This window comes from Vigna angularis, chromosome 9, assembly GCF_016808095.1.
Source record: "Vigna angularis cultivar LongXiaoDou No.4 chromosome 9, ASM1680809v1, whole genome shotgun sequence".
Lineage (NCBI taxonomy): Eukaryota > Viridiplantae > Streptophyta > Magnoliopsida > Fabales > Fabaceae > Vigna > Vigna angularis.
In genome coordinates, this window is record NC_068978.1 from 13444323 (window position 1) to 13470918 (window position 26596).

The following is a 26596-nucleotide window of genomic DNA, read 5'->3' on the forward strand; positions in this document are numbered from 1 at the left end:
AACTTACAGTTATCCTAAAATAACCATAAATTAAAACTTTATAGAAAACGATACAAGTACACATTAAAAGAACCTACCGATCGGTCATACCAGAAGGGTTTCGACCGAACGGTCTTACACTAATACAAAAGGACTACAAGACCGAACGGTCTTGCTCTTAAACTACCTTCAGCTTCTTCCGGCACTTGCTCCAAAGAGTCACCAGCACCTTCTGCTCACACCTATAGGGTGATCATTGCAAAGACAAGGACGACCGAACGGACCACATGACAAGACAGGAAAATAAGGATAAGCTAGTGTAATTTAATTAACTATGTAAACAGATAACTCACATAAATCTGATATAAATCAATCAGTCCATCATGCAACAAACATTTACCAATGGTGATAACATAACCCTTTTCTTATACAATAAAAATATCACCTTTAACAAGATCATAAATTTCATAAGAACCTTTACCAATGGTGATAACATAACCCTTTTCTTGTAACTGTTCAACACTTAATATGTTACTTTTCAAATTAGAAACATACAACACATGAGAGACTTTTTCAACAAAACCATTTTTGGTTCTTATATTAATATTTCCCTTTCTTATCACTTGCACACTAGAGCAATCACCAAAGCTTACACTAGAGCAAAAATTCTCATTTAAATAAGAAAAATAGGACTTGTTACCCGTCATGTGGTTATTGTTAGAATCGCTGCAACGGAATTATTAGCGTGGAACAAACCAAGAGGGGGGGTGAATTGGTTATATACTTTTATTTTGCCTTTTATTATTTTTCTCTTAATTTTTCTTACTGAGCAGATAATTAAATATAAATGACAGAGTAAGGGAAAGAGAAAAATTGCACAGGTGATTTTATCCTGGTTCAGATTACTCGGATCCTACGTCCAGTCGCTTATCTCAAACAAGATAAACCTTTTTCACTAACACAAAACAATTACAAATATTAATCACAAAGAAAAACAATTTGTAAGAGTTTAGAAATACCACCTCTCTTGAAACCACAAGAGATGAACTTACACTTCCTTTGAATCTTCACAAAGGATGACCACCTCCTCCGAATGCTTCACGAAGGATGATTCTCTTCCAGGCACTTCCTTGGATACACCAAGGATGAATAAGCTATTCCTCTGTCACCGCAATAGCACTTCAGAACTTTGCAGACAAGAGTTTCCTTAGCTTCAACAATCTCACAGAGTTCTCAAAGAGTTCAGAGATCTTTAGCACAAGGGAAGAGTTATTTTTGAGATAAAGAGTGAGCCATTTTATAGACTCAGCCTAATACCCTTCCATTCTTCGAAAACGGGCCATCTAACGCATTTAATCGATTAACATAAATATTAATCGATTAATAATGAGTACAACGACTAGTTTTTCAAATCTGAAACCCCCAACGGCTAGTTTTTCAAATCTGAAACCCCCAACGGCTAGTGTTAATTGATTATTCTCAGGAATGATCGATTAACTAATCGATTATTATTAGCTTTAATCGATTATTACAGGGGCAATTGGGTTTTCAGTGTCAGCCTCGTTTTAATCGATTAAAACTGGGTTTAATCGATTAAAACAACTTGTGGATGATTCTCAACAGTAAATAAATCAAATATAAATTACAAGAATCAACCCTAATACATATAAGAGCACTATTACATCAACTTTGATTATTATAAAAGCTTTATAAACTACAAAGATCTTCAATCTGCCTTTATGGATCTTGACTTGTGCAAATCTATTCATCATCAAAACTTCATCTTTGATTTTTGCTAACAATTATTGTAGCATGTATCCACATAACAAATACTTGACTCAATATTCTTTGCTTCTTGAACAACCATCAACAAAGTCTCTTCTTCTTTTATCTCTACAAGATTTGACCTTTCTCCCTTTTCCTTGGTGTCACGGGGCAACTTGGTATAACATTCAGAAACATAATGCCTAAAGTTATGACATCTAAAGCATTCTACCTTAGGCTTGTCATGTTCCTTTCTTCTGCCTTTATCTCGAAACTGGTCATTATGGCCTCTATAATTCCTGTTGGAATTTTTGTTTCCTCCTCGTTCCTTGCTTCTACCTGTACCTCTTCCTCTAAAGCTATTGGAATAAGTATTGGTAGAAACCTTCAAAGGTTGCTCCTCAGTGTCTGATTGTTTGAGCTTTTGCTCATGGATTAGTAATGAGCTTTGTAGTTCATTAAGTGAGAGCTCATCAATGTCTTTGGACTCTTCAATAGCACATACAACAAAGTTAAAATTTGGTGAAAAAGACTGAAGTATCTTTTCAACAACAATGACTTCTTCAGTTTTGTCACCATTGATGCACATCTTGTTCACAATATTCATCACACGAGAGAAGTAATCTGAGATTGATTCACCTAATTTCATTCGAGTTGTTTCAAATTCTGCACGTAGAGCTTGTAGTTGCCGCCTCTTTACTTTAGAGGACCCTTGATATTTCTTCTTCATTGACTCCTAATATCCTTAAAAGTCTCTTTGTTGAGAATGACTTGAAATAGATAGTTCTTAGCTTTCAAATCTTTCAACTTCATGGCCTCCAACTCTTTTTGTTGTGTATCAGTGAGCCCTACACTAGCTTTAGGCACACCAAATTCAATTACTTGCCAAAATTCCTTGGAGCTCAAAAAATTCTCCACCCATCAACATACTCCAATGGTCATATTGACCATCATGGGAGGTGGAAAACAATAGATGCTTAGTGGTGTGTAGGGATGAAAAAAAAATCAGCGGTATGGGTATCCGAGGGGAAATTTATTAACTCCTAATATCCTTAAAAGTCTCTTTGTTGAGAATGACTTGAAATAGATAGTTCTTAGCTTTCAAATCTTTCAACTTCATGGCCTCCAACTCTTTTTGTTGTGTATCAGTGAGCCCTACACTAGCTTTAGGCACACCAAATTCAATTACTTGTCAAAATTCCTTGGAGCTCAAAAAATTCTCCACCCATCAACATACTCCAATGGTCATATTGACCATCATGGGAGGTGGAAAACAAGAGATGCTTAGTGGTGTGTAGGGATGACAAAAAAATCTGCGGTATGGGTATCCGAGGGGAAAATCCGCAGCGGGTAGTTACTATTTGCGAATATTTACTACTTGTGGGTAACGGGTAGCGAGTATTTTAATACCCGTTTCTAAATGGGTCAGATGCAAGTAGTATACTGCCCGACCCGTGGGTACCCGTTACCCACAAAAAAAGTTAATTTATATATTTTTTAATTAAATTTAATTAAAAATAAAAGTAAATTATATTTTATTAGGTTAAATTTAATTAAAATTAAATTTTAATTTATATTTAATTTAAGTTATATTATATTATATATTTTTTTGTAATTTTATTTAAATTTTATTTTAAAACATATAAAATATTTTGTTTTTATTTTTTGCAGGTATGAACGGGTTTTAAAATACCCGCGTGTATTTTCTAAGCGAATACCCACGTAGGTAGCGGATGAGTTGTGAGTCAGATTTTTATTTTGCGGGTTGAGTTGCGTGTAGGCACTATCTGTGTCCAACCCGACCCGTTGCCTTCCCTATTGGTGTGACTATGGTACTACAGAGACCATGGTGTACTCGTGGATAAAAAAAGACTTTCGCTGTAAGAGAGGTAGAGAACATAGTCCTTTGTTTAAGAGGAGAATTATTATGATACAAACAAAAAGTTCCAGATAAAATAAGAGATTAACATGAGTTTATATACACATAAAATACCTCCATTAATAATAGGTATTTTTAAATGGTATCAAAAGTAAATTCTTGAGGACTTGACCCAGAACAGAAAATAATGAAACTATGTGTTCTCTCCCTACATTGACATGTGCCTTATCCATGTATTTGTTATTTACTTTTTTTATATAATTTACTTATTTGTCTTCCCTTATATTATGGTTTTGGTAAGATGAAAATTATACCAATAGAAAGAAAGCATAAAAACATGATAATTTTTTTTTATTTTTTTAATCTTAAAGACTATTTTTTTATATTTTAATATTATATTACCGTAAAACTTATATATATAATAAAAAGACTATCTTACAAGACAAATATAAGCACTTATTTTAACAACTTCAATATAAAAGAAAATTTTGTATAAATTTAAGTGATGTTATAAATATAAGTCACTATCTTTATTACATCCTTTTGGTCAATAATAATAATAAAAATAACAAACACTTTTTCGTAATCTTCGTGAACATATGGTTTAATTTTAAAACTTTAAATAATTCGACCAAAATTAATGGTTTCATCTTCATCCGACTTTCAATTCATACACCTTTTTCTCAATAAACACTTAGTAATCTTCATCATCACATTTTCTAATTTAAAAAATTTAAATAATTCAACCGAAATTAGTAGTTTCATATTCATTCCATTCCCACCTCATAAACCTTTTTCTCAATAAACACTTTTTCGTATTCTTCATCATCATATTTTTTAATTTAAAAAATTTAAATAATTCGACCAAAAATAGTGGTGTCATTTTCATTCCATTTCCAATTCATAAACCTTTTTCTCACTTGTTCTCCTTTACTCCGTGGTCACAACAATTTCCAATTCCCATTTTGTTATTCTTCGTGGAAGCTCGTTCAAGCACGGCTCTCCCTATAGAACTTTCTCTTTCTTGAATTCGCACCTCGTCAGCATCGCAATTTCGTGCACTCTGACGCGATCCGCGTTCAATTTTCCCAAAATCAGGTCAAATTCTCTCTACATTCGGGAAATCACTGGTGAATTTGTTCATTTAACTCAGGAATATGTGCGTCATTGGAGGTTTGAGCTCATTTTGCTTCTTCCTTTTTCTGTAGGCACGATGATGGCTGAGGATCTCGGTGTGGAGGCGAAGGAGGCAGCAGTTCGCGAGGTCGCGAAGCTGTTGCCTCTGCCGGACCTGCTTCAGTCGATCTCATCCATCAAGGCTGATTACATTTCGCGCCAACAGGTTTCAGTTCTATTCGATTTGATTCAGTATATTGTATAATATTTGTTTTAAATTTTTTGCCTATTATTGCTGTTGCTGTTTGTGTATGGATTTCTTATTAAGGTAGTGTGATTCTCGAGCTCGGTTTTAAGCTACTTGGAACTTCAACTTTTTTATTTTTTAAAAAATTTTCTCAGTGGATTTTGATTTGATTGCTATAGGGGCGGTATTAACTGTTAAGATGTGACAGTTGAGATGTTTATTATGAAGGGAATTTATGGGTTGTACGTTTACCTGTAAGTTGAATTCCGAGTAACTTTATGGAATAGATAATTAGACGCTGCAGTAGTTGTTGATTGTTTGAAGAGGAATAACTTTGCACTTGTTTGGTAGGAATTTGAGTCTGGTAAACTTCAAGTAGAGGAGGATGCCATGCAATTAAATTTATGGGAGCGGACATCATTTTTTTTAATCTATGGGTATGTATTTGGGGGTAGTACCACCCATACTGACCACAACATACTACTTTTCTGCCCTTCGATGGAGTTTATGGTGCGAGAGAGAAAAAAAGATGGGTAGGATGGTTTGAGTTTATTCACGAAAGATCGTTATGAACTTTTGTCCATTTTGAATAAGGAAAAGTTAATTTGGATAAGTTACCAAAAGACTTCAAAAATGATATACCAAAGAATATTTCTTCTCTAATTTTTTACTATAAATATGCATAACATCATTATGAATTATTTAATCTGGCAATCAATATTTATATATTCAAAATCATCTTTAAAAAATTTAGTCAAATATAACAATATGAACAAATTGTTACCTAATACAAAAATGAATTTAATCCATCCATCTATCCAAAGTCCAAAAAGTGAAACGATGATCTAACCCATTGAAGACATTTCACTCATTCTTGATCATCATCATTGAAAAAAGACACTCTAACTGATATTCATCTTAAGACAAATTAAAAAATTCAAAGAATTCCATAATATATGAAGATTTGATATGAGAATAAATAAAAATGTTCCTAATAGTACATATATAATATAATTTTCCTGATTATATAAGATTTGCTCTTTATTTCTATAGTTATAATAGAAGCTTACACAATAAGTTTTTGAGTTTCTAATAAAAAAATCACCGCATGTGTCCTCACTAACATTGTATCAGTGGTGTATCATAGGCTCAAAAAAAACCTTTTTTAAATTGGAAATTTGAATAGAGTTCTGATATGTGTTGTATGAGTGTTGGTGTCTGATATGTGTTTGTCATCTGATATGTGTTTGACATAGGGACACACCATTATAGAGGCATGTCTGAGCTTCATAGATTTTCTGATCAAAAGCTGATTTGTGTTGTATCTATCTGTAACCTAGACTCCTAGGGGTAAACTCTATTGTGTTTTTTTGTCTTTCCTTACACTTTTGTTGTAAGCCACTGATTTACATGTATAAATCTGAATTAGTAAAGAGATCTAAGTTAATATCTCTTAAGTTCTTTTCTCGCATACTCTTTCAAGTCCCACTAAGTGGAAGCTTTGAGTATTCGTCTCCTCTTTTAAGATTTATTTTTAAATAATTGAGACAACTTTTGTTTAGTTCTAAATTGATTTATATTTCAAGTATGATGACAATATTGTGTTATAAATTCTCGGTCTTCATTAAATGTTTAAATACGGTTGAAATTCTATGTTGTTTGATTAATGACTCACTGGTGTATTGTCTCAAACTTTGTATCTCTCCTGAGTCAGTTACCAGTTTGAGTTATATAACAACGACCTATGTATAGCATATTGCCTATTTCTGATCATGTCTTGTTTGAACTAACATTCACAATTATTAGATCATGTATGGCGTCTCCATCATTCATTAGTATTGCAGCTTTTATTCAGAATCTAAGCAGCTAAAATTCTAAGTGTGAATATTTTGCATTATTTTTCAGGCCAATGATGCACAACTTAGTACAATGGTTGCTGAGCAGGTATTCTTTTCTTCTTTCTTAATTAACTAGATGTCAACAGGTTAGATGCAGGTTGCAAAAAAACGAAACCTTTTAGTAGCTCCAAACCTTTGAACTACTGTTTCTTTTATCCCATACAAGGTCATACACTGCCTGCTCGGTAAATGTGTTTAAGTTAGCTTCTTTTGTTTTCTGATAAGTTTTTGACAGAACAATGTTGTTTGATCCCTATGACCAACTCAAATAAGTGGGAAAAGCCTTTTATTTCCAACTTGTTCTGTGGAGCTTTTGATTGTGATGTTTTTTTTATTACAGCTTACTGGGTAAAAACCCAAGTTCCATGTTGGCTTGAGATAGAGCCCGAAAAAGTATGTAAGTGGGGACAGCTCTTAACTTCCAAGCTGGTCTTTAACATTGAGTTAGCCATAAACCTACTATCTAAGATGGTATCAAAGTTTATCCTAGATCCATTAAAAAGGGTTACCCATCATATTATCCATCTACTTGAGTGAGTGCTGTTCTATGAAAAATCCATCTCCCACATTTACTGCCTAAATAGAATATATAAATAGAAGGCAACTCGCACTTCACCAAATTGGTCTTGTGAGGTTGATTTTGACACAAAAGTAGTTCTATGATAGTAATAGAAACATGTGATGAGGAAGTTGCTACAATTATAATATATTTTTTTTAACAAAAGCTCTTGGGAGCTATTACGATGTAAATTCACTTGAAATGTATGAAAAAGCACTGAAATATTATTTCTTAATTTTCAGTGTACAATAAGTCTCTATTTGTATAGCCTAGGTCATCTTATCCTGGAATTTTGGGCATAATGTATTAGGAAACCCATCTCCTACATTAGTTAGAGATAGAGCCTGAATGGAATGTATAAGTAGTGGTTAACCCTCACCACCTGAAATTGGTTTTGAGGTAGGTTTAGAAGTGAAAGCACAATCATGAATGTAATCAAAACATGTGATTGGAACTTGCTACAATTATAACATATATTTGTTAATTACAATGCTCTTTTGGAGATATTAGCATGTAAATATAAACACTCAAAATGTATGGAAAAGCATTGAAATATTATTTTTTTATTTTCAGTTCACAAGAAGTCTCTATCTGTATCCAACCTTGCTATAAAGTCCTATGCTAGAATTGTGGGCATAAAATCAAACCCTGTTGCACCAAATAAGTAAATCCTTGACTAATCTATCCTAATAAGGAAGAAGTCAAAGTAATTGTATACAAAGAAAGGAAAGAAGAAAGAAACATATGGAGCACTTCCTTTAAACTGGTGAATAAATTTCTATTACTCCTTGGGAATGATGCATTTAGATCAACTTATTGTTAACTTCTTGGGAGGGGTAGCAATTGAAGTAGTATATTGATAAATCTAGTCGTCTCCAGATGGATTTGCACTAGTGGGGCAATTTGGATATTAATAAGACTTTAGAACTTTAAATCAATATTGATTATTGAAGCAATGAGATTAACTACTATCCTGCAATTAGAATAGGTAACTAAATAAGATTTTATAATTTTTCTAAAAAGCATATAAAAACCAAATGAAAAAGATATGAAGATATTGCTGGGTTGAATTTCATGAACTTGACGCAATAATTTCCCTACTTTCAATATTACTTCCAACATAACTCTTCCATTCACACTATTATTTTAACCAAATCCTAATTCCTTAGTGAAAAGAGCGTAAATCTTATTGTAGAAATTCTATTCCCTCAGTTATTTCCACACATGATTTGCACGAACAAGGGCTATAAGAATGACCAAGATATTAAATACCATGTCTAATATGAAATGCCTTTGTTGTTCAACTGTAGGTCTACAAATTCAAAAACATTTTCCAATGCAATGAAACTAAACAAAGCATAGATAATAAAGTATGCACATGAAGCATAAAGGAAGATCGCATTAGTTAAGAAAAATAATTGAAATATAAAGGAAATTGCATAAAGTGAATATAAATATTTGTTACATTCAACTATGCTGAATGGGATATTATCTATTCCAAAACATTTGAGCACAACAAACGAACTATAAATTGTGAAGATTGAAGGTGGAAGTCTCTCTCATGTTCTCCAAGTCTAAAGCCTGCAACCAATGTTTCTCTAAATGCTAAAAGGTGTCACCCTTGTAGCCCAATCATCCTTTTTGTTTTTAGTCCATAAAGTAAACTTTCATTCAAAGGCATGATGTCTTGCTGAGCAAAAATGATACGACAAATTTTGTACTTTACAAGGCTTCTTGCTCATCGACCTATCTTGTCACTGAGTGACTTCAAGTGGTTGCAATTGCTCTTACTTCTTCATGTGCACTTGCTGAGTGAGTTATATGTTCATTTAGTGAGTATTTTCAGAAGTGACTTCATTTTACTATGGCTCCAAGCTTCTAATTCTCTACAAAAAATATGGAGAAATTAGTGGTATCCCCTCTAATTGTAATCCTTAGTGATATGGATATATTCTGATCATAATGCACAAAAATGAGGAATAATCATTGTTGAAGTATAAATAAAATCTTAAAAAGGTATGATCAGAGAAGTATTAAACACACTTATCACCTATCTCAACTATCTATTTGTTATTAGACTTGTAATGTAAGTCAGTTTTTTTAAGAAATGAACTTTAAGCCTAACTTAACCCTACAAAATCGGCTTGTAAGGTGAGGTTTGCACCCACTTATATACTATAAATTGGCCTTATCTCTAGTCGATGTGGGACTTCCAACAACCCCCCTCACGCCGAGGTATATACATCTCGAGCGTGAGACTAGATATTAATGGGCGGTCCGATAGTGGCTTGATAGCGGGTGGAACAATATGTCCTCACAAATCTCACTAAGATATGCTCTAACCTGGCTCTGTTACCATGTTAAGAACTGGACTTTAAGCCTAACTTAACCCATAAAACCAGCTTGTAAGGTGAGGTTTGCACTGGCTTATACACTTTAAATCGGCCTTATCTCTAGTCGATGTGGGACTTCCAACCCCCCCACCCTCCCCCCCTCACGTCAAGATATATACATCTTGAGTGTGAGACTAGACATTAATGGGTGGTCTGATAACGACCCAATAGCTGGTGGAACAATTTGCCTTACAAACAACAAATATTGCTATGATAGGCTCTAACCTGGCTCTGATACCATGTTAAGAAGTGGACTTTAAGCCTAAATCAACCCCACAAAACCGACTTGTAAGGTGAGGTTTGCATCCACTTATATACTATAAATTGACTTTATCTCTAGTCGATGTAGGACTTCCAACACGCCCCCTTCACGCCGAGGTATATACATCTCGAACGTGAGACTAAACATTAATGGGTGGTCTGATAGTGGCCTGATAGCGGGTGGAAAAATATGTCCACACAAATCTCACTAAAATAGACTCTAACCTGGCTCTGATAGCATGTTAAGAAGTGAACTTTAAGCCTAATTCAACCCCACAAAACCGGCTTGTAAGGTGAGGTTTGCACCAACTTATATACTTTAAATTGACTTTATTTCTAGTCGATGTGGGATTTCCAATCAAGAGTTAGTTCAACAGTTGTCACTAGTTTAACTCAAGTAGGTAGTTCTGTAATTAATACCTACAATTCAAATAAACTTTGGTTCCACTATTCTCTTCCATTTTGGAGAGTAATTGTTTTATTGATTTTCCAAACTAAGTTTGAATCTTATGAATTTTGAAAAAGTTGCACAACCTCAATTTTATTCTTTGTTATAAATTAGAAATTTCTATGTCACGCAATCACAATCATCGCAGAAAGAAGCAAACCATTTCATTCTACAATTATTAGAAACATAAACAGGTTGCTATGTATATGAACGGACATGATCAAATGGCTTGACTAGTTTTTTTACTACTACAAGGAAAAGTTGCACAATGATGCTTTGACTTGAAAAGAAAATGAATTTTATTATTATTATTCATATCTATTACATTTTGCTTACACCTATTTTTAACAATCTAATCTTTCAAAAAAAGGAAATAAGGAAACAATATACTGAAAAATAAACTAGAAGATTCTACAAATATTTTCTCTAATTAGGAAGACTCTATAGATATTTTCTCTAATTAAGAAGATTTTCTTTTAATTACAACACTCCCCCTCACGTTGGTAAATGAATATCAATCATTCCCAACTTACCTACAAGATCTTAAAATCTACTCGGAGGGAGTCCTTTTGTAAAAATATTTGCTATATGAAGTTTTGTAGGGAACATGAGTTGTAATCGCAAAACCTCTGTCTAGATTATCTTTGATGAAATATCTGTCAATCTCAATGTGTCTAGTCTTATCATGTTGTACTAGATTATGGGTAATGCTCATGGCATACTTATTGTCACAATATAGTTGCCCAGGATTGTCCACCTTGACTTTAAGGTTATCCAAATTGATTTTCATCCAGAGTTCTTCACACATTCCTTGATTGAGGAAGAGCTTGAAATTAAACTTCTGCACTAGAACGAGATACTCTATCTTGCTTTTTGCTCCTCCACGTTACCATACTATCTTCAAGAAACACACAATACTCAAAAGTAGATTTTCTGTCAGTAATAGAACCTGGATAGTCAACATCAATATATATTTTCGTAGTCAATGTATCTTCCCTTTTGAATAATAGCCCCTTTCTTGGACTTGACTTCAAGCACTGGAGAATTTTTGTCAATTGCTTGCATGTGTCTCTCTCTTGGATCATGCATGAATTGGCTCACTACATTAACTGCATAAACAATGTTTAGTCTTGTGTGTGATAAATAAATCAATTTTCCTACCAATCTCTGATATTGGGCCTTCTCTACTAGAGCACTTTCTTCACTTCCAATTCTGTGATTCTGTTCTATAGGAACTGTGGAACGGACTCAGGAGGCTCCAACGATCCTTTCTGTGACGACGACGGAAAGTGGGTCTCGCCAGAACTAGGCGCATGGGCTACACGCGCCAGTGACGGTGGTGGCGTGTGGCAGCGCGTGGTGGTGTCTTTCCTTGAGCAATTTCCAACGTTGTGTTTGCCAAAGTTGGGCGCACTTGTCTGCCCTATCAACGACCCCAACAGCTACGACAACAGCCGTAGTGGCCAGACAATGGCGAATGAATTTTATTATTGTCATTCATATGTATTACATTCTCCTTACACCTATTTGTAACAATCCAATCTTCAAAAAAGGGAAATAAGAAAACAATATATTGAAAAATAAACTAGAAGATTCTACAGATATTTTCTCTAATTACGAAATTTTTTCTCTAATTACAACAATTTTCAATTTGACAAATATCACTTTGAAACAACTCAACAAACTCTTAATTAAATAAGAAAGGACATGTGGACCTAGGAGCACTAAATGAAGGATGTACAAGTTTCTTGTTGAAGCCTAGTTTGAGATGCTGTAGACTTTTAACTTGTTTGGAGGCAAAACTGTGTCACATTTTATACGGCACTGCCCTTCATTCACTGACTTGCATTTGCTCATAGTGTAACCTGTTTTGTACCTTAGCAATTTCAATTGTTTTTCTTTTGATAAGGTCGTGAAAGGCATGATGAAAAGGACAAAACGTCACCATACACTTCTAGTCTATAGAGAGATTTTTGTATAAAAATAAGACTATTGAAGAGATGTGGAGCATGCAACACATTATTTAGTGTATTGAAGGATGGAGGGAGATATTATCACTTCAGGAAAGGGAATGAGTGTTGGGAATCCAAGTGTGAGTCTAAGACTCACATTGGGTAAAAATGAGAAAGGGAAGCACCATATAAGGATAAAGACCCATTAACCCATTGCCTTAAGGTTTTGGGTTGAGAGTGGTGTCAATCTCTTATGTGGTTGGACTCAGATCTCATTGGTGTTGTGTCTCTTTAGTAAACCCCCTCCCTTGATAAACCCAACAATGAGACCTATTGGCAATAGTAATGTATTTTTTGCTAGACAACACAAGGCACAACAGTCAGAACACATGAGGATGCATTGTTATATAGCTAGCACTCAGCAGCACCAAACCTAATCCAATTATCCAGCGATCTCTAGAAACATTAAGGAGCTTAGAATAGTTAAGAGAGAAAGTATTAAATGACTTACTAAGAGAATCCATAAGCTTCTTAAACACTCCAGTTCAACTGTGCAATGGACAGGTATGTCCTCAATTGGCTGTGGTTGTTGGGTGTGCAAGCTGCAGCATAGTGAACAAAGAGGGTAGGGGTGAACGAGTCTGCTAGTACTAGTGCTTTTGAGTTCTTATGCTAGCAGGGTAGCAGCTGGCTTACACATGTGCATGTGATAGCAACAAAGTTCTGGTGTGTGAGGTTCAGCAGGGGCTCCTCTGTCAATGGGTCTTTGGGATCTAGCCAATGTGGGGAGTGTGGTTTTGTTGATGAGATTACCAGTTCAATCGGACTAGTTTCTGGCTTTGAATTGGGCAGCATTGGAGGTAAAGTTGCTGGAAAGCTGTGTTGGTAATGGGGATGGAGGGGCAGAGGACAGGTTGTCTGCAATGAAGGAGGTTGGGATAGATACAAATGCCTCAGTGAAGATGGCTAGGTTTAGATGCCATAATCAGTTTTCCAGATAAGTATAGGTCAGGGTTTTTTCTTTTCGTATGTTAATTAATGAGTGTGTTAAAAGAACTATTGAAGATACGAAATATGTGCGGGTAAAAGAAAAAGACATATTTTTTGCTTCACTATGTGTTAGCAAGAGACCATCTAGAATTAACTTTAGAAGCTCATGACTGAACTTTAACAGGCTCAGAGAAAAAAAAATAGTTTTTATAATTCTATTTTTATCCTCTTCCTCCTTGCAAACCCCACTAAACATAAAATGTTTTCAGGCTTTCTACTTCCTTACACTATGACTTTATTATTTCAGAACTTGGAAACTGAAATTTAATTGAGATCTCAGTTGATGGCATGTCGTTGTTTATCTAGTACATTAAACATGTGTTTCCTTGAAACTGCTATTGCTCTTGATATTGACCTAACCAAGGTACTAAATCTCATATCTTGATGTGCTTTGCCCAAAATATTGCTGCAGGTTGAGCAGTCACAGGCAGGACTAAAATCACTATCCTTATCCGAAAACACAATAAATCAGCTTCGTGAAAACTTTGTCTCTATTGAGAAGTATGTTTGAAATGTGACAGACTGAAACTATTTTCACCTATTAGAGGGTGTTTGCTCGGTCTTGAGAGTAAGCTTACCACCAATATTTTTCACTTGGAACTTACTGTGATTCTCTGATTTCTTGTTGTATCAGGTTATGTCAGGAATGCCAAACATTAATTGACAACCATGATCAGATAAAGTTACTCAGCAATGCAAGAAATAACTTAAACACAACCTTGAAGGTGGTTTTCTAGATTAAAATGCTAATTGTCCAATACTCATTCTACTGGTTCATAGTTAAGAGTTGTTACTTAGAACTTTCCCTTTCCAAGTTTTCTGCAGTAGTATTGAGCTTTTTATCTACAACTATCAGAAAATGGGTTTCTCTCCCTTTATACCGTGTATAATCACTGTTAAATTAGCAGATGCAGTTATGTATTGTGGTTATTCCCTCAAATGCTGCCTTCACTGTTTCAAACATTTTTAACTTAGTTAATTTATCATTTTTAGAATGGTTGATACAAACTTATGATTTCATTTGTCCCAATTTAAATTAAATGGTTGGAACTCAGTTGTACACATGTACTGGTATGTGCATATCCTGTCATTATGATTTTGGCTGATTTCTTGGTCTTCTGATAGGATGTTGAAGGTATGATGTCTATCTCTGTTGAGGCAGCAGAAGCTCGGGATTCTTTGAGTGATGACAAAGAAATTGTCAACACTTATGAGGTAATGCTGGTCTTCCTTATAGTGTACGCTATTGGCTCTATTATAAAATGACAATGTTTTTTCAAATCTAAGGTTCGTTTTAAACTTTATTTTCCATTTTATCTCTATAACTTTTATGGATTTTGCAGAGGTTAACTGCATTGGATGGAAAACGAAGGTTTGCATTGGCAGCTGCAGCATCTCACAAGGAAGAGGTTGGAAGGCTAAGGTGTGTGTCCTTTTTAGTGAACTGTCACATTCATGATTTGGGAAAGCAATAATCCAGGAGGGGGCTGCTACAGATTTTGGAATGAGCATTTCAATCTGCATAAGCCCTCATCGATATGTAATGAACCAATTATTTTTGCATAGTCAGTGGTTCACATATAAATTATTTTATTGGTCATTTAAATCTTGAAGTTGATACTTTTATCATCCAATTTGTGGTTATTTTTAGAGACTTTGGTAGTGGCTGGTATGAATCTTCTATTTTGTAGTACTGGAGTGTTGAGTTTTCTTTTGACAAATTTGGAATATTTCTTGTTTTGAGAAAACTGATTGAAGTAAGTTAATCATCACATAACGGTATCTATTCAACTTTCTTATAAAAAAATAGGTGTATTATTTTGTGCTCCATTATATATGCATGATCCAAAACTCCATCATCAGAAGTTCTTTCTGGCTCTTCTGATGCAGACTTTGTTTTTCCTATGTTCAATTCACGGTGTTGGAGGGGATTGAGAAATATGTAGGTGGGATGTTAGTTATGCTTTATGTTGCATTAAGAAGTTTTTAAAAGAGCATTCTACAGCCTGGAAGTTTTTATATTCTCTTTAAAGAAGGTAACCTGAGAAGATTATCTCTTAATTTTTTTATCCTCTGGAACTTGGCACATCCTTCTGTACATTGTACATCATATTTGTTAGATATATTGTTTTATGTTAATTAGGGAAACATAGTCTCTATGTTAATTATGTTATTTTTACATATTCATTTGTATTTGGGCTTAGCCTACATTCTCATTATTATAAATATATTACCCTATGTATATTTTCTACACATAAGAGATTAATGCTATACCTAGTTTTACTATATTCAACAATATTTATATATGCTTTGCATTGTCAAGTCTATATCAAAACTACTTAATAGATTTTCAACCCAACTCATGTTCCTTCACATGATGAAATATAATGTGGTAAGAATGAATTAACAATGTGAGATTTGCTAAAAATTACTATCATTGGTTTGGCACCAAGAACAAATGTTGATAACTCTTGGTCAAATACAAATATAGCTATTGAAAAATGCTTGTGAAAATCAGGGGGACATGCAATTTGATTGAACTGCAAAGGAAGTGCAGTATTTAAAGTTCCTTTTTTTGCGACTATAAAATTTAGTATATCATCAATAGGTCAAATTTCTGTTTTTTTTATTGCACTAGTCACCCCTCCTTACCTGCGTAAAGGTATCTACTAGATTACCTGTTCTGCATGTTTCTTTAGTTAATTTGTTTTATGCTGGGCTTACAGGGGTCACTGGATCATTGGGTTGAAATACCAATCCACTTGTGGCTAAAGTCATTATTTATTTTATTGGTCGAATGGAGCCTTTTAATGGCCATTAAACATCAAATTTGGTGATTTAACTAGTTTTGTTATACACAAACTCATGAAAATCAAGGGTTAAACGCTTGCCTAGTGAAGATGGCATGTTTTACATGCTTTTAGAACTTTAGTTAAGTATATGAAAGATGATCACATGTATTTTGAGTTGTATTAATGATTGTTTTGATAATTTATTTTATAAATTTAAGGCTGAGTATCTGTTTTTCCACATCTTGTGTATGTCTCAGAGAATATTTTGAAGATGTAGATCGAACCTGGGAGACCTTTGAGAAAACGCTATGGGGACATATTTCCAATTTCTATAAACTTTCTAAAGAAAGGTTTGTGCACTGTTTTTAATATTAACATCTAGAATAACATGGTCTATTGTTTGGATCAAGCTATCCCTCTTAACTTCTATTGAGTGCTACCTGTGATATTTGAAACTAATGCATTTTCTATTGAGTTTGGTTTTCAGATTTGAGTCAATTGTTTGTTTAATTGCTTATTAGAATTTTAAGGCTTGGTGATATCAGTCTTCTTTTCTGCAATCATGAAGTGTCAGATTTTGGTTTAAAATATATTAAAATTAAAATGTTGTCTCTGTAAACATGGAGCGGTCGATCTCAAAAGTGGGGCAGTGGAATAGCAGTTAGTGGGATGACCACTATTTTTTTTATAATTTAAATAATTAAGGGTATATACATGTAAATGCTCAGCATGAGTAAATTTACCCACTTTATTCACTGCCATCATTACGCAAAACATAAAGTAGATTTCACAAAAAAGTAAGAGAAATAAAGTGCCTAAAGCCGTACAAGTCAATAAGCATTTTCAAGATTCCATTAAAAAATCTTTAAAATATGTATTAGCTTTTAATTACATTTTTAAGAAAAATATAACATTTTTTTTGTAGCAAACTTTCAAGTGAAGTTACAAGTCATTACATTATTCCTTGTAAAATCTTGTTGCTAAAATACTTTTGCTTAAAATTTCCTTATATCAGTCTCTTAAAAGTTTGATCAGCAAAATAGTTTCTCAAATTTTAATTATTTCAAATTAGTTCATTAATATCTTGAAGTATTATTCTATCCATCATTGTGCTGGCATAACTTTTGAAACACTAATATAATAGTTATCAGACAGTTAAGAAGCTATTTATAGTCAATTTTTAAAAGATATTATAGAGATGTATGTAATATTCCAAGTATATTTTGTTAATAAATGAATATTATTTTAATTTTTATTTCTCTAGTATATGGCTTCAAGAATATTCTTATTAATATTTTTTTAGTTAGAAAATCACACTAACATCATCATATGTTTGTGACTGGAGAGATGATATTTATAATTACAAAATAAAGTCCAAAGTGCGAAAATTCGAAAAGTCAGAAGCAGTGCCATGGCTTATAAGTACTGAAACCCTAATTCCTTTTTATGGCTACAGCGTGGGACTGCTGGTGTACAAGCATTGGCAATGACTATTATGAACTTTCTTGTGTTAAAGGGACTTTTTGGGTGTAAATGGAATGCTAGTCTAAACCCACTGTAGTTGTTTGGTATACTCTTTAGCAGAGATAGATGTTACAGCAGTAGTTTGTGCTGGGTAAGAAATTGAAAATATAGGAATGAAAATTTGGTGGCTACAGTCTATATTCCATTTACTTAGCAAAGTTGGATATATTGTGCTCTTAAGCATAAAGGTTATGCTTTGATTGTAGTATGATCTGCAACGCTCTATTTTAATTATTATTTCTTTTCCTTTGCAGCCCACAGACTTTAGTTCGAGCTTTACGGTATGTTGTTGATTGTCAATTGCACTTATTTTTTCCCCAGTCAGTTCATTATCTTCATTTTTAGATGGTAGGTTGGATGATTGGAAATACTAATCAGCTTCTGGATGATTTTACTCTTTCAAAAACAATGTAATCTTATTTTCCCTTTGTTTTCAACATTCCAGGGTTGTTGAGATGCAAGAGATACTTGATCAACAGATTGCAGAAGAAGCAGCAGAGGCTGAAGGGGATGTTGACATTGCACCAGTTGCAAATCCTCGCAAGAGCGGCATGTATGTTATAATACTTTTAATTAATTTCCATTATGTCACATCAGTTGTGTGATCTTGAAAATCTATAGCAATGGAAGCAACAATCCTTGCTACGACCTTGTTATATGATTTCTTGATAGTTTTAGAGCATTTACTTTACATACCGTTTTGGGAAATCATCTAGAAAACATAGGAATGCATTCAATTTTCTAAGACTGATGTGTTTGGTTTATCTTCTTGTTTCTTTTCCAGGAGAATATTGTTATCCTCCGTCTATGTATCTTTTTTTATTCAATAAAAGCACTTCGAGACTATTACTCTGATTAAGATATTAAAAATCATTTAATCTTTGTATAGACAAGCGAGAGTCATATCATGGAATCCTTGTGAAATGTTAGGAAGTTACGTGTATATGAGAGGAGAAAGAGAAATAATTAGAAGTTAGTTAGCCTAACTGCAATAACAGTTAGGAAAGGCGGGATGGGTAGTATAAAAGAGGGAATAATTGAATAGAGAATGGGGTTGTTGTGTGAGTTGTACAGGAAGCGTGATTCCTGTAGGGGGAGGTTAAGCTCTCTAGCTGTATCCAGACCTTGTATTCGTGTTTGTGGATAATTCAACGAGAGTTATACAGAAGTTTCTGGTGATTAGTGTGCGTTTACCTTAGGTTCTTGAATTAGGAACCTAACATTTGGTCCGACCTGCCGGATCGAGAGAGGGGTTGACAGAGATGAAGAGCAAAACGGAGGGAAGGTTGGAGAACCTTGAAATTACGGTAGAAGGGATTAAGGCGGAAACCGCTGCGATACGACGGGATATGCAGCAGATGATGCGGATCATGGGAGGAGGAGCGAACAATCAAGATGGAAGGTCTGACGGAAGCAGTAATTCAGTGAACGATAATCAAGAAAGACGTGACCAAGGTAGCTTCCAACAGAATTGGCGGAAACGGGTGGACCTACCGGCGTTTGAGGGAATGGAGCCGCACAGTTGGATTAGTCGGGCAGAACGTTTCTTCGACTTCCAGAAGGTAGCGGAGGAGGACAAGGTGGAACTTGCCTACATTAGCATGGAAGGTAGTGCAAGTTATTGATTTAAGGTCTGGAAAGATAAGGCAACCGATCGTTCGTGGACTGGTTTGAAGTTGGCATTGTTGAATCGGTTTGGAGGAGGTTTCAGAGGAACCGTATTCGAACAGATGGCGACGCTACGACAGGAGGGAACGGTAGAAGAATACGTCAGAAATTTCGAAATCTTGCTGGGCCAAACCCATGGATTGGCGGAAGAGTTAGTATTGGGGTTTTTTCTCGCGAGTTTACGAGAGGACGTTAAGGGACAGGTTCGTATCCAAGACCCCCAAGAATTCATGGTGGCGGTGAGAATTGCACGGGACGTGGAGGATGCCCTGTTCAAAGCGCGGGGAGGGGTGTGGAATGGCTTTAGGCCGAACACCACGAGTACGCGGGTTTTGTCGGCGGTCGTTCGAGGAGATGCCGATCGGTCATCGGTGAATCGACCGGGGGGGACGGCGAACAGTGGCGCGAACAGACGAGAAGGAGGGACGACAAGTGGTAGTGTAAGGGGAAGTACCGTCGGAGGTGGTGATAACAGAGCGCGAGCGGTGCGCAACTTACCTTACCCCGAATATCTGAAGAGGAGGGAAGAAGGACACTGTTTCCGGTGTGGGGGTCCTTTTGCGCCGGGCCATCGTTGTGCCGAAGGGAGCTTGAGAGTTTTGTTGCTGGCGGAGGATGAGGAGGACGGCGGCGATGATGAAACCGACCAAGAAGTCAAACCGATGGAATTATCCGCATGCTCAGCGGGGGGTTTAACTCAACCTCGAACAATGAAGGTGAAGGGGAAGATCGAAGACCGAGAGGTGTTGGTCCTCATTGATAGCGGGGCCAGTCACAATTTTATTAATCGGAGGTTGGCGGAGGAGTTGGAACTAACTATTACAGATACGGTCCCGTATACTGTAAGTCTAGGGGATGGACAGAGAAAGATAACAAGGGGTTGCTGTGAGAGAGTCGTCGTTGTTCTGGGGGAGGCGGAGATTGAAGAGAAGTTTCATCTCTTTGAGTTAGGCGGAGTCGATGCTATATTGGGGGTGGAGTGGTTAGAAAAATTGGGTGAAGTAGTGTTAAATTGGAGGGCAATGACCATGGGGTATTGCACGGGGGGTAAAAGGGTGGTGATACACGGAGATCCTGCTCTAACCCGACAGCTGGTGGAGCCACAAGCTTTGTTGAAAATGACAGATGCTGAGTCATGGCTGATTATTTGGGAGTTGGGCCGAGTGGAGAATGAGCTGGACCGGGAAGAAGAGGTGGATTTGACAGAAGCACAGAGGGCAGAGATGGGGACGCTTCTGCAGAAGCACTACCGTGTTTTTCGAGAAGTGCAGGGGTTACCACCGACTCGAGACTTGGTGCACCAGATACCATTAAAAGAAGGAGAAAACCCAGTGAACGTCCGCCCCTATCGTTACCCACATCTGTTAAAAGGCGAGATCGAGAGGCAAGTGGCTGACATGTTGCGAGCGGGAATAATACGACCCAGTTCGAGTCCATATTCCAGTCCGGTGATACTGGTACAGAAGAAAGATAAAAGCTGGCGTTTTTGCGTGGACTATCGAGCGTTAAACCGAGCGACGATTCCAAACAAATTTCCCATCCCTGTCATCGAAGAGCTCCTGGACGAGTTGAGAGGGGCTGCTTATTTTTCGAAGATCGACCTTAAAAGCGGCTATCACCAGGTCAGAATGGGGGAAGAGGACATACACAAAACGGCATTTAGGACTCACCAGGGCCACTACGAGTTCCTCGTGATGCCCTTCGGTCTCACGAATGCACCGTCAACGTTCCAGAATGCGATGAATGAACTGTTGCAAAGGTACTTACGAAAATTTGTATTGGTCTTCTTCGATGATATTTTAGTTTACAGTGCCAGCTGGGAGGAGCACCTGGGACATGTAAATATGGTGTTGGAAGTATTAGAAGGAAGTGACTGGATAGCTAACAAAAGGAAATGTGAGTTTGGGAAAAAGAAAATAGCGTACTTGGGGCATCAAATTTCAGAAGCAGGAGTTGAAATGGATGGGGAAAAAGTCAAGGCCGTGGTAGAATGGAAAGAACCGAAGACTCTGAAAGCATTAAGGGGATTCCTAGGTTTAACGGGGTATTACAGGAGATTTGTGAGGGGATATGGAAAAATAGCTAAGCCTTTGACTGAGTTGTTGAAGAAAGGCAAATTTTTATGGTCAGAGCAAGCCAGTCACGCCATGGCAGAACTGAAGAAGGCGGTCACTACAGCACCAGTTTTAACTTTGCCTGATTTTAATCAGGAGTTCCACGTTGAATGCGATGCCTCAGGAGGGGGAATAGGAGCTGTACTCACCCAAAGCAAGAAACCCCTTGCGTTTTTTAGCAAAGCACTGTCCGAGACTTCCATGAACAAATCGGTATACGAAAAAGAGTTAATGGCGTTAGTGTTGGCAATCCAACACTGGAGACCTTATCTACTAGGGAGGAAGTTTGTGGTGCATACTGATCAACGCAGTTTAAAGTATCTATTGGAGCAAAGGATTACTACATATAGCCAACAAAACTGGATAGCCAAGTTGATGGGCTATGATTTCGAAATCATGTATAAGAAGGGGAGTTCCAATACGGTGGCTGATGCTTTATCAAGGAAGGAAGCAGGAGAAATGGAGGAGGCAGAGTTACGAGTGATGTCCAGGTCCTACTGGCAGGATTTTCAGGAGGTATTAAAGGAGGTGGAAAGAGATGAGACGTTGAAAAAGATAATAGCTGACATTCAGAGGGATCCCGAATGCCATGCGGCGTATACTCTAGAGAATGACCGCCTGCACTACAAGGGGAGACTTGTAATATCCGAAACATCTACCTGGATTCCCAAACTATTGACTGAGTTTCACGTAACGAAGACCGGGGGACATTCTGGGGTATTTAGAACATATAGGAAGATAGCCCAGTCGCTTTATTGGAAGGGTATGAAGAAAGCTGTCACCGATTTTGTGGCTGGATGCGTGATTTGTCAGCAGCACAAGTATATGGCAGCTTCCCCCCAAGGGTTGTTGCAACCTCTACCGATACCGCAAGCAGTATGGGAGGAGATCACCATGGATTTTATTGTAAAGCTACCTAAATCACAAGGTTATGATGCTATATTGGTTATGGTGGATAGGCTGAGCAAATACGCACACTTTATGGCACTTAGACATCCTTATTCGCTAAAACGGTGGCGGAGGTGTTTATCCGAGAGATTGTCAAGCTACATGGGGTCCCTATTTCAATTGTGAGTGATCGAGATCCTTTGTTCTTGAGTACGTTGTGGAGGGAGCTTTTTAGAATGCAGGGGACACAGCTCAATATGAGTACTGCTTACCACCCGGCCACGGATGGACAGACCGAGGTAATTAATCGGATTTTGGAGGGATATCTGAGATGTTTTTGCTCAGAGCAGCCCAAGAACTGGCATGCAGTGTTACCGTGGGCTGAGTACTGGTACAACACCAGCTACCAGAGAGCTGCGAGATGCACACCGTTTGAAACGGTCTATGGAAGAGCTCCTCCATCCTTGAACAGATTTGTACCGGGGGAGTCAGTGGTAGAGGCAGTCGCACAAGACCTCATGACAAGGGACGAGGCTTTGAGGCAACTGAAATTTCACCTAAGTCGTGCTCAGGATTTAATGGTGAATCAAGCGAATAAGAAGAGAAGAGATGTGGACATTAAAGTGGGGGATTGGGTCTATCTTAAAATTAGACCCCATAAGCAAGCATCTATACCAGTTCGTTTACATCCTAAACTAGCAGCTCGATACTTTGGCCCTTTCCAGGTGCTACAGCAGGTGGGCCCAGTGGCATTCCAACTACAACTGCCAGAAAATGCACGTATACATGCAGTCTTTCATGTGTCACAACTCAAGAAAGCGGTGGGACCAAAGAAGGTTGAGAAGGTTCTACCAACTGAGCTACAAGCAGAGGGGCCTACATATTGGCCAGTGAGAGTGTTGGGGACGAGGCAACGACAACAAGGGAATGAGAAAATACAACAGATCCTGGTTCAGTGGCAGGAGGGTGGCAGCGAAGGAGCTACGTGGGAAGACGTGTTGACTATCCAAGATCAGTATCCTGATTTTAATTTCAACCTTGAGGACAAGGTTGCTGAAGAAGGGGAGGGTAATGTTAGGAAGTTACGTGTATATGAGAGGAGAAAGAGAAATAATTAGAAGTTAGTTAGCCTAACTGCAATAACAGTTAGGAAAGGCGGGATGGGTAGTATAAAAGAGGGAATAATTGAATAGAGAATGGGGTTGTTGTGTGAGTTGTACAGGAAGCGTGATTCCTGTAGGGGGAGGTTAAGCTCTCTAGCTGTATCCAGACCTTGTATTCGTGTTTGTGGATAATTCAACGAGAGTTATACAGAAGTTTCTGGTGAATAGTGTGCGTTTACCTTAGGTTCTTGAATTAGGAACCTAACAATCTCCAACATAATAAAATAAAATATTATATATCATGATTCATGTACATTGCATTACACAGAAATGGGCCTTGACTTATATATTAAAATACATTGGACACTCTCTGATACGTTCTTTACTCAAGAACCTATAGGAAACCCAGTTTACACACACAGACTCACAATATAGACTGTATAACCTCTTTGTATTATCAACCAATCAAGAATGCTGGATACAATTGAGTAACAGAGAGCTTAACCTCCCCCTACAGGACCAAAGTGTTCCTGTCCACGAATAAGACTCCAAAACCCCCTCCTATACAACTCCTAACCTCCCTTTATACAAACCACTAATAGACTAACAGAAACCCAACCTCCTCCTACCTAACTGCCTTCTTGGCAGTTAGGCTATGTGGCTTTTCCCCTCCTCTTATATACAATTAGTTCCCTAACACTCTCTGATAGGATATGTAATGTATTAGACAGTTTGTTGAACATTTGGCAAAAATAAAATATAGAAGTTAGTATGAAGTAGTTAGGAGGAGTTTAGACAGCAGTTAAGGGAAGTTTTATTAGTAGTTAGGCAGTTTTTGTCTTTTAAGGAGGGGGTGTTCTAGTTCTGGTGGTTGAGTAGTTTATTCAGAACCAGGTCTTAACCTGTGTTGAAGGGAATTTCTTCCCTTGGAAGTTGTTGGATGTTTTTTGTATTATGTTTTCTTTAATTAAAGTATTATCTTACGTTGTGCACTAAGATTTGAGTGCTTATTTCTTGACTAAATCTGAAAAATCCGGTTTCTTGTTCCTAAGAAACCTAACAAATTGATTCAACCTGCCAAATCAAGAAGGAGGGAAAGCATGGGAGGAAGCTTCAATACTTTGTAGAGGGGGAGCAGCAAACTGGAAAAGGGGCATCAAGAGATGAGAAAAAGTTTCCAAAACTTGGAAGAAATGATACGGGAATGTAATAAGATTCTGGATGTCCAGATTCAAAAAAGGGACTCTAAAGGAAGGGAAAAATCTGTTGACAGAGCAAGAAAGGGAGGGAGAGAGGAACTTCTTCATGACATCAAGAAAGCCAAGAAACCCTCAAATGCAGGAGACAATTCCATCAATTGGAGAAGAAAAGAGAAAATGATATCAGTGAACAGGAAGGTGGAGACCAAGACTGTGATATGAATGTTGTGACTCTTGCTTCTCATAATGAAGTTGCAAAAGTTGTTGGTTTTAGTGGAGATAGTGTGGTAGGTCTTGGTGAATTTGTCAAAACAGTGAAGGAGGGTGAAGATAGAGGAAAGAAGGCGGAATGTGGTGGGAACATTGTAACCATTACTTCTACGAGTAAAGTTAAAGATGAGGCTGTTTTGAGTGTAGATGGTTCAAAGTTAGTTCGTTGTGGGACAGAAAACGTTTTTGAAGTCCAGAACATCACAGGAACAATAGAAATACACCTAACCATCAATAACATGGGAAAAAATGCAGTCAAGGGGTTCAAGACCTGGCAACAGAAATCCCATAACCTTTCTTGGGAAGATCTTGCAATACCTCAACTAAGGATAGTTGAAGGGAACAAGGGAAACATGTTATTTGAGAGTTTGGCAGCAGTAACATAGATTGGGAGTGTGGAAATTTTACGTGAGAGGATGGCAGTAGTAACAAGGATAGGGAGGGGGGAAAAAGTCATTCAAGAATTCAAGATATTGGTGTCTCTAGTAAACCCAACATTAGAAAACCATTCGGGGGAGTATTTCTTGACAAAGTGGTAGGCCCTATCCAAGAAGGACAAGAAAGTTGGACGATCTCCCTTTTGTCTTGGGTTACTTACTTGTTATGAAAATCGATTGCTAGTAAACTCCATTAATAAACTTGTTGATTTTGGAAGCTGAGTCAGACTGCTTATTAAGCATCTATTTGCAAAAGATTATGTCGTCAAAGTTAGATCTTTGCAGATTCAAGGATTAATCCAACGGCCGAAAGGAATCCTTGAGGCAGTTGCATGGGAAGTTGTCGCAACGATTAAGGACCGGTTTTTAGATTACAACCTTAAGGACAAGGTTGTTTTGCAGTGGTGAGTAATGATAGGATATGTAATGTATTAGATAGTTTGTTGACAATTTTTAGATAGTTTGGCAAAAATAAAACATAGAAGTTAGTATGAAGTGGTTAGGGGTAGTTAGGAAGAGTTTAAACCGTAGTTAGGAGAAGTTTTAATTAGTAGTTAGACAGTTTTTGTCTTTTAAGGAGGGTTCTAGTTCTGGTGGTTTAGTAGTTTATTCAAAACCAGGTCTTAACTTGTGTTGAAGGGAATTTCTTCCCTTGGAAGCTATTGGATGTTTTCTGTATCATGTTTTCTTTAATTAAAGTATTATCTTACATTGTGCAGTAAGGTTTGAGTGCTTATTTCTTTACTGAAGCTGAAAAATCCGGTTTCTTGTTCCCAAGAAACCTAACACTCTCCCTCAAGTTGGTGTATAAAAATTATATGCACTAAGCTTGCTACAAATATAATTAGTTCTACCACCCCACAATGATTTGGTGAAGACTTATGCCATGATCATTGGAGTTAACAAACTAAGTAGTAATGTATCCAAATGAAATCTTTTCATAATGAAGGGACAATCTATATCAATATGTTTAGTTCTCTTATGGAATGTTGGAATTTAGGCAATATGAAGGGTAGTTTGGTTATCACAATTGAGTCATTTTGTGTAATCTCTCC

At 36.8% G+C, this 26596-nt stretch overlaps 1 protein-coding gene across 1 annotated transcript in view; it reads left to right on the top strand.

The window, feature by feature from the left end:
- The first annotated feature begins 4533 nt into the window (after positions 1-4533).
- Positions 4534-26596, top strand: part of LOC108346863 (exocyst complex component SEC6) — a 38511-nt gene continuing 16448 nt past the window's right edge. The window contains exons 1-10 of the mRNA XM_017585916.2: positions 4534-4720; positions 4831-4964; positions 6891-6929; positions 13959-14047; positions 14181-14271; positions 14672-14761; positions 14890-14969; positions 16596-16688; positions 18117-18143; positions 18308-18415. Of these exons, the coding sequence (XP_017441405.2) occupies positions 4836-4964; positions 6891-6929; positions 13959-14047; positions 14181-14271; positions 14672-14761; positions 14890-14969; positions 16596-16688; positions 18117-18143; positions 18308-18415 (746 nt within the window). The 5' untranslated portion in view covers positions 4534-4720; positions 4831-4835. The remainder of the gene's footprint in view (positions 4721-4830; positions 4965-6890; positions 6930-13958; positions 14048-14180; positions 14272-14671; positions 14762-14889; positions 14970-16595; positions 16689-18116; positions 18144-18307; positions 18416-26596) is intronic.